The 14,310-nt window shown below is 39.6% G+C and overlaps 1 protein-coding gene and 1 non-coding gene across 5 annotated transcripts; one reads left to right on the top strand and one right to left on the bottom strand.

The window, feature by feature from the left end:
• Positions 1-795: 795 nt before the first annotated feature.
• On the top strand, positions 796-13,775 carry LOC113524747 (zinc finger protein 32). 4 transcript variants are annotated; one of them, XM_026911107.3, is made up of 6 exons: positions 796-999; positions 4,689-4,880; positions 6,137-6,290; positions 6,432-6,524; positions 6,657-6,785; positions 11,907-13,775. In XM_026911107.3, the coding sequence occupies exons 2-6, from the start codon at positions 4,845-4,847 to the stop codon at positions 12,662-12,664; spliced, it is 1,170 nt and encodes a 389-aa protein (XP_026766908.3). In that variant the 5' UTR covers positions 796-999; positions 4,689-4,844; the 3' UTR covers positions 12,665-13,775. The 4 variants fall into 4 exon arrangements, with proteins under 4 accessions (XP_026766908.3, XP_026766907.2, XP_053098064.1 ...); XM_026911106.3 differs by having other exon boundaries at positions 797-999; positions 4,689-4,780; positions 11,907-13,760; XM_053242089.1 differs by having other exon boundaries at positions 797-999; positions 6,137-6,254; positions 11,907-13,756.
• Positions 7,437-7,518, bottom strand: trnas-uga (transfer RNA serine (anticodon UGA)). Its single transcript has one exon. It is a non-coding gene; the product is annotated as a tRNA-Ser (tRNA).
• Positions 13,776-14,310: the final 535 nt, after the last annotated feature.

The raw sequence follows: 14,310 nt of genomic DNA, 5'->3' as shown, positions 1-14,310 counted from the left end.
GTTACTTAGTGAGCGAAAGTTCAGTTTGCAATTTTCAAATACGGTATACATTATTATTATTATTATTATTATTATTATTATTATTATTATTATAGTGTAAAAGAACAACGCAAATAAACTCGAGTCTTCGCCTACTAAGTAACAAAAAAATGCAATTAAAGAAAATTTTATTATTATTAAAATATAATTTATTATTATATTTTACTTTTCTGTCAATTTTAGTTCAGTCAAATAGGTGATAATAAGTGATAATAGATAGCTCTTTTTTTATTATTTTGAAGACATTTTAGAGACTCAATATAGATATAAAACTCAGTTAAAAGGTTTAAAAAAAAACTTTGTTCGCATTAACCATGTTTAGCTTTAGGCAAGTGGTGTTTTCCATGAAGTATTATTAAATTCAAAATGCAACTTAGAGCAGCAACCTTACAACAAATACCAGTTAGAACCAATTATAAACATATCTAAGCTTTATATCTCTTTATTGTTTACAGTTTAAGCTGAAAAATACCGAGACATTTCATTCCAAAATTTGTTCGAATAACAACACCAATATATATATATACACCTTTCCTGGCCCTTTAAAAAATAAAAAATAAAGACAGAGCTGTGATTCTCAGAGCTCCAGCAGGCGGCGCTGTGATTCTCAGAGCTCCAGCAGGCGGCGCTGTGATTCTCAGAGCTCCAGTAGGCGGCGCTGTGATTCTCAGAGCTCCAGTAGGCGGCGCTGTGATTCTCAGAGCTCCAGCAGGCGGCGCTGTGATTCTCAGAGCTCCAGTAGGCGGCGCTGTGAACACGAACTCGTCGGTAAACTCACCACAGAAGAAGCTGAAGTGAGGGAGATGGGGATGTTTATGTTTCTCTCCCGAATGAACGGTTGAGTTTTTATCATTTCTGAGTAAACAAATATTTCTGGTTGGAAATTTTTAGGCGTATAGATTAAAAAAAAAAAGTTAATCCTTGTGTGTGTATTTGAGCTTCTGCGTTTAAAGCCATGAGGTAAGTTAAACTGCAGCTTGCTAGCTGACCTGCATGGCGAACACTTTTTAAATTAATTAAATTGTTTTGTATAATTGTGCTAAATTATAGCTATTTATTTATTTATTGTTATTTTTTTAAAAGAACTTTACTGAACAGTAAGAAAGATTCTTACGTTCATAAACATAAATATACAAATAAATGGTACAATATTAAATATTTTTATCCAGACAATATAAAAGCACCATAAAACAATCACATGTAAAACAAAAGATAGGGAACAAAAGTATATTAAAAAAAGAAAGAAAAGAAAAAGGAGATCTGGGGATGCACTGCAAGTTGAAGTTTCTCTGTGAAGTTACAGATTTTCAGGACATTCTTCTTCTCCAGTAATTTCAGTGATAAGCAGTAATGACACATCTTCTGAAATATGGAGAAATTTGTTATTGTGGTTTATTAGAAAGAAGGGATGAGGGGATGAAGCCTACAGGAGCTGTGAGGGGAATTGTGTTGAAACCTCGGAGTATTGAAAACAGCGTCATCTTGTGGTTTGGAAAAATGATAGCAGCGATAAACTCAGGAGGACTGGTGTCCCGTCTCATCAGGTGTGGCTTCTGCTCCCACTCTGGCTCTCTCCGGATAAGACTGGACACCTCTGCTCAAGAGCGTTGATGAACCTGCTTCGGATGAAGCACACCTCATTTATATACTTTCAAATCCGATGTGCACAAAGACACGGCGTCCCAGAACTCTCCACACACAGGAGACTGTGTTTATCAGCGTCACATCGTTGCGTCTTCGTCAGTAGATGTTCGTGGACGTTCACGTCTCGGTTGGTCCTCATCACTTCCAGTCTTTTTGAATGTGTTAATAAGTTTGGTGACAGTGTCGTGTGTGTGACGTTCTCGCCATGTTTCCTGTTAAAGTCCATCACAACCTTGCGACAGCTTCCCGATCCAGCCATGAGAATGATTTCAATCCGTTCTTCTTTTGTCAGAAGTGTTCTTAAAGTCTATCTGAAGAATATTTTTTAACATAAACGAAGTATGAAAAATTTTGGAAGACATTTTGCTAAAAAGTGTTAATTTCCCCCCTGTGTATGGAGACTTTTGAGACACACTGTAGAAGCCTGACAATGTTACGTGTTGATTATCTTTTGATAAACACATTTACTTATTAAATATAAGCTGTAAATACCAAACAGGTGTCAATTTTATTGTTAGTGTGATACAGTAAAATAATGTGTAACTAGTGGTTCAGCTCAGGAAAATTTCAAAGTCCTGGCACTCAACCAATCCAACTAATGACCCATGAAGTAAGATGGAATTTCGAACCTTTTGACACCAAAATAAAACAGTCATTTGATTGGACAGAAAGTGAGGCCTCGTTTGTCTTTGATCACATGATTCTCTAAAAAAAAAAAAAATTATACAAGCCTCCATACAGAACTCCAGTGGTATTTTGTCTATCTAAATATCAAGTATAACATCGCTATTAACAAGTTCATTTGAGTTTTAGACAATAGATTGGGTTAATTTCCATTAATTGATGATGACTAAGGAGTTATTTTTAGCTTAACAAGTCAGGAACAAATTATAATTTCACTAGCTGTCCAACTGGGGCAAATAAAATTCAATTAAATTTCATTTGTGTAGCACTTCTGTCAATAAGCAGCTGTGCAGAAATCCAGATGTTCACAAGCCAGAGGTGATAGTGGAAAGGAAAACCTCATTGAGACAACATGAGGAAGAAACATTGAGAGAAATCCATCCTCTTCTGTATGACACCGAATGGTGGGATTATAAATCATTACAGCATCCAGGTGTAGAAGAGTAACGGCTCACAGAAGTAAGTGTGATGAAGTGATGATCATTATGAGCAGATTGTATAATCGCACTGTCCAGGTTCCCTTCTGAGCCTGGTTCCTCTCAAGGTTTCTTCCTCATCAAGTCTCAGGGAGTTTTTCCTCACCACCGTCACCTCTGGCTTCTCATTAGGGATAAATTTGAATGTATTTATTTCAGTAAAGCTGTTTTGTGACAATGTCCATTATTAAAAGCGCTATACAAATAAAATTGAATTGAATTGAACTATGAATAAGAATCCTGGGATGAACACAGGACAGTTTTTATGGTTACAGCAGCAGTTCATAAGTACAATTCTACAGTGTACAGATGAGACTCTCCACTCAAGGGCTTATTATCCATTTCGAAGATGTAGATAGATTATTTATTAATCCCAAAGTGAAATTCACAGATTACAGCAGCATAAGAAAGCCTGCCTGCAACCATCACTGGATCCCCATCAGTCATAGCAGGTCAACAGAGGACGCCGTTAGCGCAGTCCTTCACTCTGCCCTCATTCATCTGGAAAATCGCAACTCCTATGTGAGGATGTTCTTCATTGACTTTAGCTCTGCGTTTAATACTGGCATTCCATCCAAGCTGATTATCAATCTCTCCAGTCTTGGATATCAGCCGCGCTCTCTGCAACTGGACTCTGAACTTTTTGACCAACAGACCCCAGTCTATTAAAGTTGGCAACAACTCCTCATCCAATATCATCCTAAACACCGACGTACCACAACGCTGCATGCTGAGTCCGCTCCTCCACTCCCCTTCACCTCCGTCTGCGTACCTGTGCACAGCTTCAACTCCATAATCAAGTTCGCAGACAACGCTACGTTGGTCGGCCTGATGAGGATGAGAGAGCCTACAGGGAAGAGGTTCAGCATCTGTTAGCATGGTGTGCCAATAACAAGCTCGACCTCAACACGCAGAAAACCAAAGAACTGATTGTGGACTACCGGAAGTCCTCGAGGGGAGGACTTTCTGTTTCTGAAGATGCTTTTCTGTTTGACCAATAGATCCTGGAGGGGATGTGATCCATTCTCCAGGATGGGTGATACTTGAACTTCAACTCTTTCTCATAAAGTATAGCCTGTTCCTCCAGTTCCTGTGCACAGCCTTCATGCTGATCTTCCAGTTCAGCTTGTTGTCAAGGAGGACACCAAGATATTTGTAGGTGTCAACCAGGTCAGTGTCCTGTCCCATGATGTAGTGACTACGACATGCTGGCTGTGTGACGATACCATTAATGCTCTTGGGTGGCAGATTTGGTCCGTTTTGTAGAGCTGTATCTGCTCGAGCAACCTAAACAGCTTGCTTATTCACAAATGCCCAAATCCAGCAGCACCAGAAGATAGTCCTGGCTCTGCCCCAGCCGCAGTGTGAGAGCCTGAAACTGCTGGTGTTCCGTGGCAGTCACCTCTGAGCACTCTTCAGCGTAGTCCTATACTGAGTGCTTTTTTCTTGTGGCATTTGTTGGCATTTGTTTCCCAGGATTTTTAACTCCCTTGTAGTAATTAGGAGAGATAAAACAGAACTCGAGTTAAATATGTAACCACATATAACTGGTTCCTTGTCATTCAGAACCAGTGCCAGGACCCAGCGAGAAGGTACAAGAGAAATAAAGCTGTAGTATGATGATAGTTTGTTGTAAATACTTCATTATGGGTGATTTGTTACGAAGTCTTGGTTTTCAGATGTTTCACAGAACCATTCTTAAATACATAAATTATGTTTTTTTTTAATGTTTAGACTGATTCTTCTTGTTTCTAAATTAAATATTTATAGTTATTATTAAATGTATTAATTTAAACGTGATTCTGGAGTTCTGTGCACGATGATTTGATTGTCTTTCCTTTCCAGAATCGGGACCTTTTAGACTTTTTGTAATGGAGTCAGCAGAGGTGCAGCCGAGCCCTTTCAGAAAATCTCTACACACTCCTGCTCGCTCACGGGTAAAATCTAGCCATATGTGTGCATGATAATTTTTTTTGAGTGACAGATTTAAATGGATTTCATATGAGCTTCACATATTTGGACATTTCCGTAGTAAAGGTGTGTAAGAAAGACTTTCAGTATCCCACTTATATTTATTAATTATACAGTGTATGTTCTTCCCAGTCATGTGGTACCTGTTAGTGGAAAGCGACTGATTTTAAATATGAGGTGTTTATAATAATTTTATGTAGGTGAACAATAGACACAGGAAACACCCAGGGGTGTAAACTGGCCTGGGCATTCAGGGCTGTAGCTCCGAAGATTTATTTCTTTAGCCCTGAATAATTCTTCTCTTGGAGCGGTTTGTCACTACGTAACTGAACTGAAAGTAAAAGAAGACGGCAGTGATGTAATTTTGTGTCTTCAGTAAACGGATGCAAGACCAATCAGACAGAGTTTACAGGAAAATACGTGGAAATTCTTGTATCTTACTGGCTGACAGCTCTTAATTCTGCCGAACGCTAGCTCACACACTCAGTTAGTGTGAGAGAAAAATGGATATATGCCGATTTTTCTTTAGTAAAGGGGCTGAAACTGAAATACTAACATCCTCTCATGCTGAGGCAGGAAAACTAGCTGTATAAATGGCTATATGAGTCCCAGGCTACGTAAACATGTTATAAGCAGAGCATAAAGACAGCTAATGTAGCCAGCTAAATCAATACACCGATAGCTTAATCGTGCCTCCACATGGCTAGTGACACCACAGTAGCCCAGTCTCATGTTAGATAGCCAAAAAGTTTTAGATTTTATCGGTCTGGTACTTCAGTATCTGATATGATGCTAGTTTGAGAGTGGATTATTCATGTACAGATTATATGGTAAATCAAATCCAAACCCTTCTTTCCCTCTTTTCTAATATTTTCACATATTTTAAGCAGTTAGCCCTCACATGTAAGAAAAAAATGCAAGGAACAGTCTATGTAGAAGTACGTTTTTAAAAGTCCTTTGACTGAGAAGAATGATGATGATTAACAGTCCAGCTTCGTGCCCCTGCATACAACTAAACAGCTGTAAAGGATATTAGACTACTGTAGTTTAGTCAGTGGGTTAATGCAGTCAGTGTGAACGTTGTTCTTCTGTTGTAAATTGATATTAATTCACTACTAGAAAGAGTAGATGCTAATTTTGAAAGGCAAGACTAAGCTGTGTAAAATCATTAACATGACGTTAAAGTTCCCGCTCAGAAAGATACCCCAGTGTGTGCTATTCTGCTAATCAAGCAAACTATCATGATCTGCTTTGATGATATCTTCAGGATCTTTAAGCAGTGTTGACTTTGTTATTAAGTGTTATTACTCTGTGCTCATTAGCTTTATGAGGATGTGAGGACAGAAACGTGTACGGGTTCAGGCTCTGTGGGACACATCAACACTGTGAACCATCAGAAACATATAAAAAAGGAAGAAACTGAAGAGGAAGACGATCTCTGTAAGTCAACAGCGCACAATACAGTCCAGTCTGATGGTCAGTAGAACATTTTTGTCTTAACTAAACTTAGTTTGTAACCAAACCATCCTCACATTGCTCATTTGTCCTCTATATTTGTGTTTTGTACTCTGCATTTTTCTTTAAATAACTGTTTAAATCTGACTGATGGAATTTCAGGTGAAGGGACATCCAGCGCTGTGGGAGACATCACACCTGTGAATGAACACAAACCTGTAATAAAGGAAGAACCTGAAGATGAAGACTATCTCTGTAAGGAGAAAAAAAAGCATGTATTATGATTCCTGTAACTTTTTTTAAATTTTAACTAGACTTTATTTTTCTGCTACCACAACATGTTTTCTTCCTCCACTTATTCTTTAACTATAAATAATGGAATTTCAGGTGAAGGAACGTCGAGCCCTGTGGGACACAGCAGCACTGTGGACGAGCAGAATGAAGAATTTCAAATAATGCTTGTAAAAGAGGAAGAGTCTGAAGATGAAGGCAGCATCTGTACAGCGACAGTTTGTGGTAACACCGCCACTTTAACACTCTCTCTAAAGATCGATTTACAGTTCATTGAAAAGAAAAAAATAATCTAAGATAAGATAGAACTTTATTCGTCCCGAGAGAAATTCTTGTGCCAGAGGTTGCTCAAACAGATATGTGAAGGTGAAGTGACTTGTGGCCAAGTATGGTGACCCATACTCGGAATTTGTGCTCTGCATTTAACCCATCCAACTGCACACACACAGTAGTGAACACACATACACCCGGAGCAGTGGGCAGCCTTTTTTTGCTGCGGCGCCCGGTGCCTTGCTCAAGGGTCTCACCTCAGTGGTGGTATTGAGGGTGGGAGAGAGCGCTGGTCATTCACTCCCCCCACCTACAATCCCTGCCAGACCCGAGACTCGAACCCATGACCTTCAGGTTGCAAGTCTTACTAAGTCTTGCAAGTCTTACTACTACTCACTTTTTTGCTGCAGCGCCCGGGGAGCAGTTGGGGGTTCGGTGCCTTGCTCAAGGGTCTCACCTCAGTCGTGGTATTGAGGGTGGGAGAGAGCGCTGGTCATTCACTCCCCCTACAATCCCTGCTGGACCCGAGACTCGAACGTTTACCTTCGGGTTGCAAGTCCGACTCTCTAGCCATTAGGCCACGACTGCCCCCAAAAGCTGAGCCTGCGCTGCGAGCAGGGTTCGAACCTGCGCGGGGAGACCCCATTGGATTTCAAGTCCAACGCCTTAACCACTCGGCCATCACAGCTGTGATAGTAGCAGTAATGGTATTGCACATGATAGTGATACTATTATTCTCAGTGTCCAATGTTACAACTTTACTCCCTGCAGAAGGGGGAGGAGCTATACAGATTGATGGCCATTGGTATAAAAGACCTCCTGTGGCGTTCTGTGGTACACCTCAGTGGTCTTAGTCCACGGCTGAAGGTGCTCTGATGTGCCTCCAGCGTGGTGTACAGAGGATGAGAGACATTGTCCATTATACTGAGTAGTTTCCTCAGCATCCTCCTCTCTGACACCTCCACCAAACACTCCCGTTCCACTCCCAAGACAGAACCTGCTTTCCTGATGAGAAAGAGGAATGAAAAAAAATAACACAAGAAGAGCAGTCATGAATGCCTCATCTACTCCTCACATTTAACATATGTCTTCAGTGATGTAACTATAATCGGATAGCATCAGACTGCGTTAATTATATCACGTGTAACAACTGCACAAACTGCAATTAAGCTGTGGGCCAAGCCTTGAAATTTCATTCATCATTCATTGTTCCTGGTGTGGAACAAGTTCTTTTGTATCTACGTCTAAAATATTTCTGTTAACATGGTGCACAATTTTGGCGGTAAAGATTTGTGCACGTTTTCCTAAAAATGTAAAATCTGTAGGCAATATATCAGGACAACTAAATGGAGGGATCCAATCAGAGCTCATCTATGATGCATCAAGAGGAAGCAGGAAAATTCGATTACTTTTCAGGGTGAGTTAAAACCAGAGCGTAAATGTTCTTACAGCACCGCAAGAATACATTTTATTGCAAAAATCTTTTATTTCATTTTTTTAACTGCATCTTTTTAAACTGCTGCTCATGCTGCATCACAGGGAAACGTAACACACTTGGAGGAAAACACTGTCTATCCTTCCCACCCAGAGAGCATGACCAATTTTCCTCTCTTGGACTCCTGGTCACGGATGGCTGTGAATCATCGAGATTCGAACTCATGATCTCCTGATAACAGGGCTTACTGTAAACATTTTTATTTTTTATTCCTCTGATTTCCAAGAAATGCAAAAACGGAAGGATAAATACAAAGTGTCATATACAGTCCCCTCCAAAAGTATTGGAACCGCAAGGCCAATTCTTTTGTTTTTGCTGAAAACATTTGGGTTTGAGATCAAAAGACGAATATGAGACGATAGATCAGAATTTCAGCTTTCATTTCCTGAGATTTACATCTAGACACGTTAAACAGCTTAGAACATGGCACCCTCTGTGCCAGACCACCCAATTTTTAGATAAGCAAAAGTATTGGAACAGATAGTCTTAAAGTAAATAACACTTAATGTTTGGTTGCATCTCTCTTGCTTGCAATAACTGCATCAGGTCAGTGACCTACTGGCATCACCAAACTGTTGCATTCTTCTTTTGTGATGCTTTTCCTGATCAGCAAGTGACGTCAAATCAACATGTCTGCTCACCGGATCAGCAGTAAACAAAGTAGCTCTTCCTACCTTTAAATGCTTTTATGCTGTATATCCAAGTATTTGCTTTAGATCAACATACAGACATTAGAGTTAGCTGGCTAGATTGTCGCTGAGAAAAAATGAACATGGTGGAATCTGTATTTATATTTTCCACAATTTGTAGCTTGAATGTATAGAGGTCAAAAACTATGTATTTCCAAATTCTGACTTCCCACTTCCTAGTCAAATGCAGCATTAGATCCCTAATTAGCAAGCCAGAGATGACAGTGGTGAGGGCAAAGTCCCTGAGATGAAATGATGAAGAAACCTACAGAGGAACCAGATTCAAAGTACGCTATTTGAAAGGCTGTTCAATTATTGGGGCTTTTTAGGAAATTGCTCTGCCCCCTGGAGGCCTATTATTGCAGATTCCACTAAGAAAATACCTTCTATCAGGTGGAAAATTAATGTCATCCAACCAGTGAGACTGTTGGGAGCCCAGTCACTGTCTTGTTTCTCAGTCTGGGGCATTTCTTACTAGATGATATCTTCAACCTAAGAAAGGTTTTTACATTGCTACATACGTTTACAGGAAGTACCATTCATACTATTCACTCATTCTGTTGTCTCTGGACATCGATAATTTTTACAGACTGTTACAGTAGTAGCATTTTCCTAAAAAATTGTTTAAATATTTTGTTTCATTTCAGAATGAGTTTCTAATACTTAATTTTCTGCTCCAGAATTGAATGATGATGTGTCTAAAGTCTTCACTTGCTGTTGGTGTTCACTGACCCAAACGTCTCAGATTTACCTCCACAAACACATCAGAAGATTCCACGTTAAGGAATATGAGAAGCTGATTATATCAGGAGAGATTAAATATGAGAGTCTGATGTCCATAAGAAGCTCCAACAGTCAGCAAACAATCTCTGGTGCTCTGAATGCAGAAAGAAGTCTATTCTTGAAGAGTTTTTCCCAACAGAGTAACCTCCAACGACATCAGCGCGTTCACACGGGAAAAAATCTACATCACTGCTCACAGTGTGGGAAGAATTTTACAAACTAGAGTGATTTCCAAACGCATCATCGTATTCACAGTAGAGAGAAGCCTTATCACTGCTCACAGTGTGAAAAGAGTTTTATGAACAAGAGTGATTTCCACCGACACCAGCACATTCATACAGGAGAGAAGCTGTATTGTTGCTCTCAGTGTGGAAAGAGTTTTACAAACGAGTAACCTCCAACAACACCAACGCATTCACACAGAAGAGAAACCATATCACTGCTCAGAATGTAGGACGAGTTTTACACACAAGAAAGATCTCCACAAACACCAGCACATTCACATAGCCAAGAAGCAGATTTAATGAATGGAGATCTACTTCTTCAGACGCATTTAACATACACAAGTGCACCAACATGGAGCCATCAGCTTGGGACACATGATCTTTAAATCAAGAAATATTGTTTAATTGCTGTTTCTCAAGCAAGATTTGTTCACTTATGGCTCCAGTGGTTAAAATTAAAGGTCATATAAAAGACACTCTGGGGTTGTACTTTAGCTACCCTAATGTATGATGAATGTATCATATGTGTGTACACACAGAACTACTCGCAGAACTACTTTCATCTGGAATAAATTTTACTTGAAAGATTTTCCCATGTAGTTTTGATTTTCTGTATTCTTTATTCATTTTTTTTCATTAATGGATAAATTTCTCCTTTCCTAGACTTTTCATCTTTAGGTGTGTTAATGTCTTAGGTATTACTAAGCTGGAAAAATATTGTATTGCCCCAGGCTTCCCCAAAAAAAAAAAAAAAAAAAATCCTGAAACAGATCATATTTTCTAGTAGACATATTTCCAATGGGAGTTTCAGATGGCATTTAACTCGACACAACATCCCTTATTGTTGGTCCACGGTGTTTCAGCATGACCAGAGGCATCCCCAGTGAATTGGTTATATATTGATAGCACAGGCTGGCTGAGCTATACGGTCTTGTGCCGCTCGTTTTCGCACTGTGGTTGGATCAATCTGGAGCTAAAAGTGCTTTACTGTTTGAGTAAACAAGTCATGGAAGGGCTGGGAGATATTGTCCATGATGAGCAAAAGTTTAGCCAGCATACTCTCCCGAACAACCGATTCAAGGGAATCCAGCTTGGTCCCAGTGCCCTGTCCCAGCCTCCTAATAAATTTGTTCAGTTTGCTGGTATCAACTGCCTTCATGCCACGTCTCCAACACAGCTTCACAGCAGGTGAAGCTCACCAGTTCCAACTCTTATAGCATGCATAGCATCCTGTAGTCTGCTCTGTCCTTTCCTACTAAATGCTGCTCTGTTACACCTCCAGGCCTGTTATCTAGGTGTACCCCTAGGGGCTTATATGTCTCCATTACCTCCACATCCTTTGCCAGGATAGAGACTGTGGTCAGTGGGGCCTTGATTTTCCTAAAGTCCACCACCGTATCCTTTGTCTTGGCTAGACTGATATACAAGTTGTTTCTCTGACACCACTCCACAAAGATGTGGAGTAATTCCTCTCCTGCCTGTTACTGACAAGACATGGGTAACATTTGATTACGTCAGTAGAGCAGACATTGTTTTAGGCTTCTGAATCTAGTAGAAATTGATGCCGTGCACTGATACTATTTATACACAAGTGATTTCACTTACTAGTTATTTTAATTTATTTGATATTATTTATTAAGAATACATGTTATTCGTGGTCTAAAGGGGCAATACATCTTACTGGCTGTGTCACACCATGTGAGTTTTTAGCATAAAAAGTCACTCTTTGCACAGGTTTACAGGGAATATTAATGTCTTCCATTTTCCTTTGGTCATCCAGATTTTATAGAGTTTATGTTACTTTTATAGTATTTTCCTGAAAATAGTTTGAATATTTTGTTCCATTTCGTAATGAGATTCTAATACTTGTCATTTTCTGCTCCAGAAATGGACGATGATCAGTTGCAAGTCTTCTCCTGCTCCTGGTGTTCACTTTCCTATACATCTCAAATTGACCTCGAAACACACATCAGAAGAAACCATAATGATGAATATGAGAAAGTGGTGATCTCAGGAGAGATTCCATATGAGAGTCTAATATTGACAAGAAGCTCCAGTATTCAGCAAATATCTTCTGATTCTGTCACCAGTAACAACTCTCATGGACAAATGCAGAAAGTCTATCCCTGTCTGGAGTGTGGGAATAGATTTACGAACAAAAGTAATCTTAAAGCACACCAGCGCATTCACACGGGAGAGAAGCCGTATCAGTGCTCGCAGTGTGGAAAGAGTTTTACTCGACAGAGTTCTCTCCAGCAGCACCAGGTGGTTCACACGGGAGAGAAGCCGCATCACTGCTTAGAGTGTGGAAAGACTTTCACTCGACAGAGCTCTCTCCAGCAACACCGGCGCATTCACACGGGGGAGAAGCCGCATCACTGCTCAGAGTGTGGGAAACGTTTTCCTCGACAGAGTGATCTCCAAAAACACCAGCGCATTCACACAGGAGAGAAGCCCTATCAGTGCTCCCAGTGTGGAAAGAGTTTTAGTCAAAAAGGTAATCTTCAAACACACCAGCAAATTCATACAGAAGAGAAACCATATCACTGCACACAGTGTGGGAAAAGTTTTACCTGGCAGAGTACTTTTCAAACACACCAGCGCATTCATGCGCGAAAAGCCATGTCAGTAGTCACAGTGTAAGAAGAGTTTTACCTGTCTGCGCCATCTCCAGTGACAGCAGCGCATTCGAATCATAGACAAGCTACAAGAGTTTCACGTATTCAGGTGTGTTTAATATACACAATTAACGTGGCCACTATTGGATTTCCAGCTGTCGAGGCCATAAAAATATTAAAGAATGTTCTGTTGCATTTTTTAGATATTTGATTTGTCTCTTTAGCTGTAAGTTTGAAGTGGATTGGTAAATTGATAAACACAAAACTCAGTTCAACTCTATTCTATTTTTATTTGTATAGTGCTTTTAACATTGGACGTTGTCACAAAGCTGCTTTACAGAAAACCTTCACTAGTAATTTATGTTCCTTGAATAAAATGGGCTGCTAACTGTGAACTTGTGTCTTCTTGTGTCTTATGTTTATTCCTTTTCCAATATTAATACACAAATATAACTGCTCACTGCTACTTGTCGTACTCATTTTCATGCAATATACTCAAAGCAACTGTCCAGTTTTAGTGACTGTATGGTGACCGAGCCAAGTAAAGAATTTCTTCACACACCTGCATTTTGAAATGACTAAAAGATGAGAAGAAAGTGCAAAAATATTACCTTGACCTTGAGCCACTAGATCTTCCAGAGGCTTAAACTGGATAATATCAGGGTTATGACGTTTTACTTTGTTGGTTCACCCCCGTATTTTGTTGACATATCACCAAAAGTGACTTTGTTGAAGTGTTTAGCTAGTTATTTAGTTAACTAACTTGATAAAAACTGTTTATACCTTTACACCACTTTCACAACCATAAGAAAGCAATGGGAATTTGTCAAAAGTCCCTTTTCTCAGGCCCCTTGGAAATCTTCTTACCTCGCCTGATGAAGAACAGATCATAGAGCCACAAAATTTGGAGGATCTTCAACCATGTCAGATGCATGCAATTCATGTGCTTGAGCCATGTAAATGACCAATGGATAACCAGATACCATAATACTCTGTCATATGGAGTCACCCAGCTCCCTTCCACTGTGGCGAGAGACACTACAGTGACCACTACATACACATATATTCAAATTTCACTGAATAATTCAAGCGACAGATTTAGACAAAGATAAAAACACAACAAGGAGCCATCTGGGAGTCAAAAGAGGCTTCTTAATTAGTAACACTTGTCATGGCAAATATTTCTGCAAATCAGAATAAGAAAATGAGTTACAAAGACAAGGGGTTCTGGATGCCAAAAATCTATAGACTTTATTGAATCAAACAACAAAGCCGAGATGGTCTGCAGAGCATCTGATTTACATAATCATGCTTTTATAAAATTCTAAAACAATAATCTCATCGGATGGAGTTTTCTCTTCTGTGTTTTAATCACACATCTGCTTCTCGCCCCAATTATTTCACTGTCCCCTTATCTTAGTTTTAACCGTGGCGAGAGTTCAGTCAGTTTATTTTTTAAAAGCCTTCAAACATTAGCCTTCATCTTAAAAAACACCATCTACAAGGTCACACCAGTTTATTCTCACAGAAATATCCCTGTAGGATCACAGGCATAAAGTCACCCTTCTAAATATACTAGAAATGGTACAGTGTAGTATATAAGTGAAGCTCTGAGAGTTAATCCATGAGGTGATTTAAGGTCACTTTTCAATACTGTTGCATAGATACTGA

Source organism: Pangasianodon hypophthalmus, chromosome 19 (assembly GCF_027358585.1).
Source record: "Pangasianodon hypophthalmus isolate fPanHyp1 chromosome 19, fPanHyp1.pri, whole genome shotgun sequence".
Lineage (NCBI taxonomy): Eukaryota > Metazoa > Chordata > Actinopteri > Siluriformes > Pangasiidae > Pangasianodon > Pangasianodon hypophthalmus.
The sequence above is the reverse complement of the archived record's forward strand: the minus strand, read 5'-3'. Positions and strand labels throughout refer to the sequence as shown.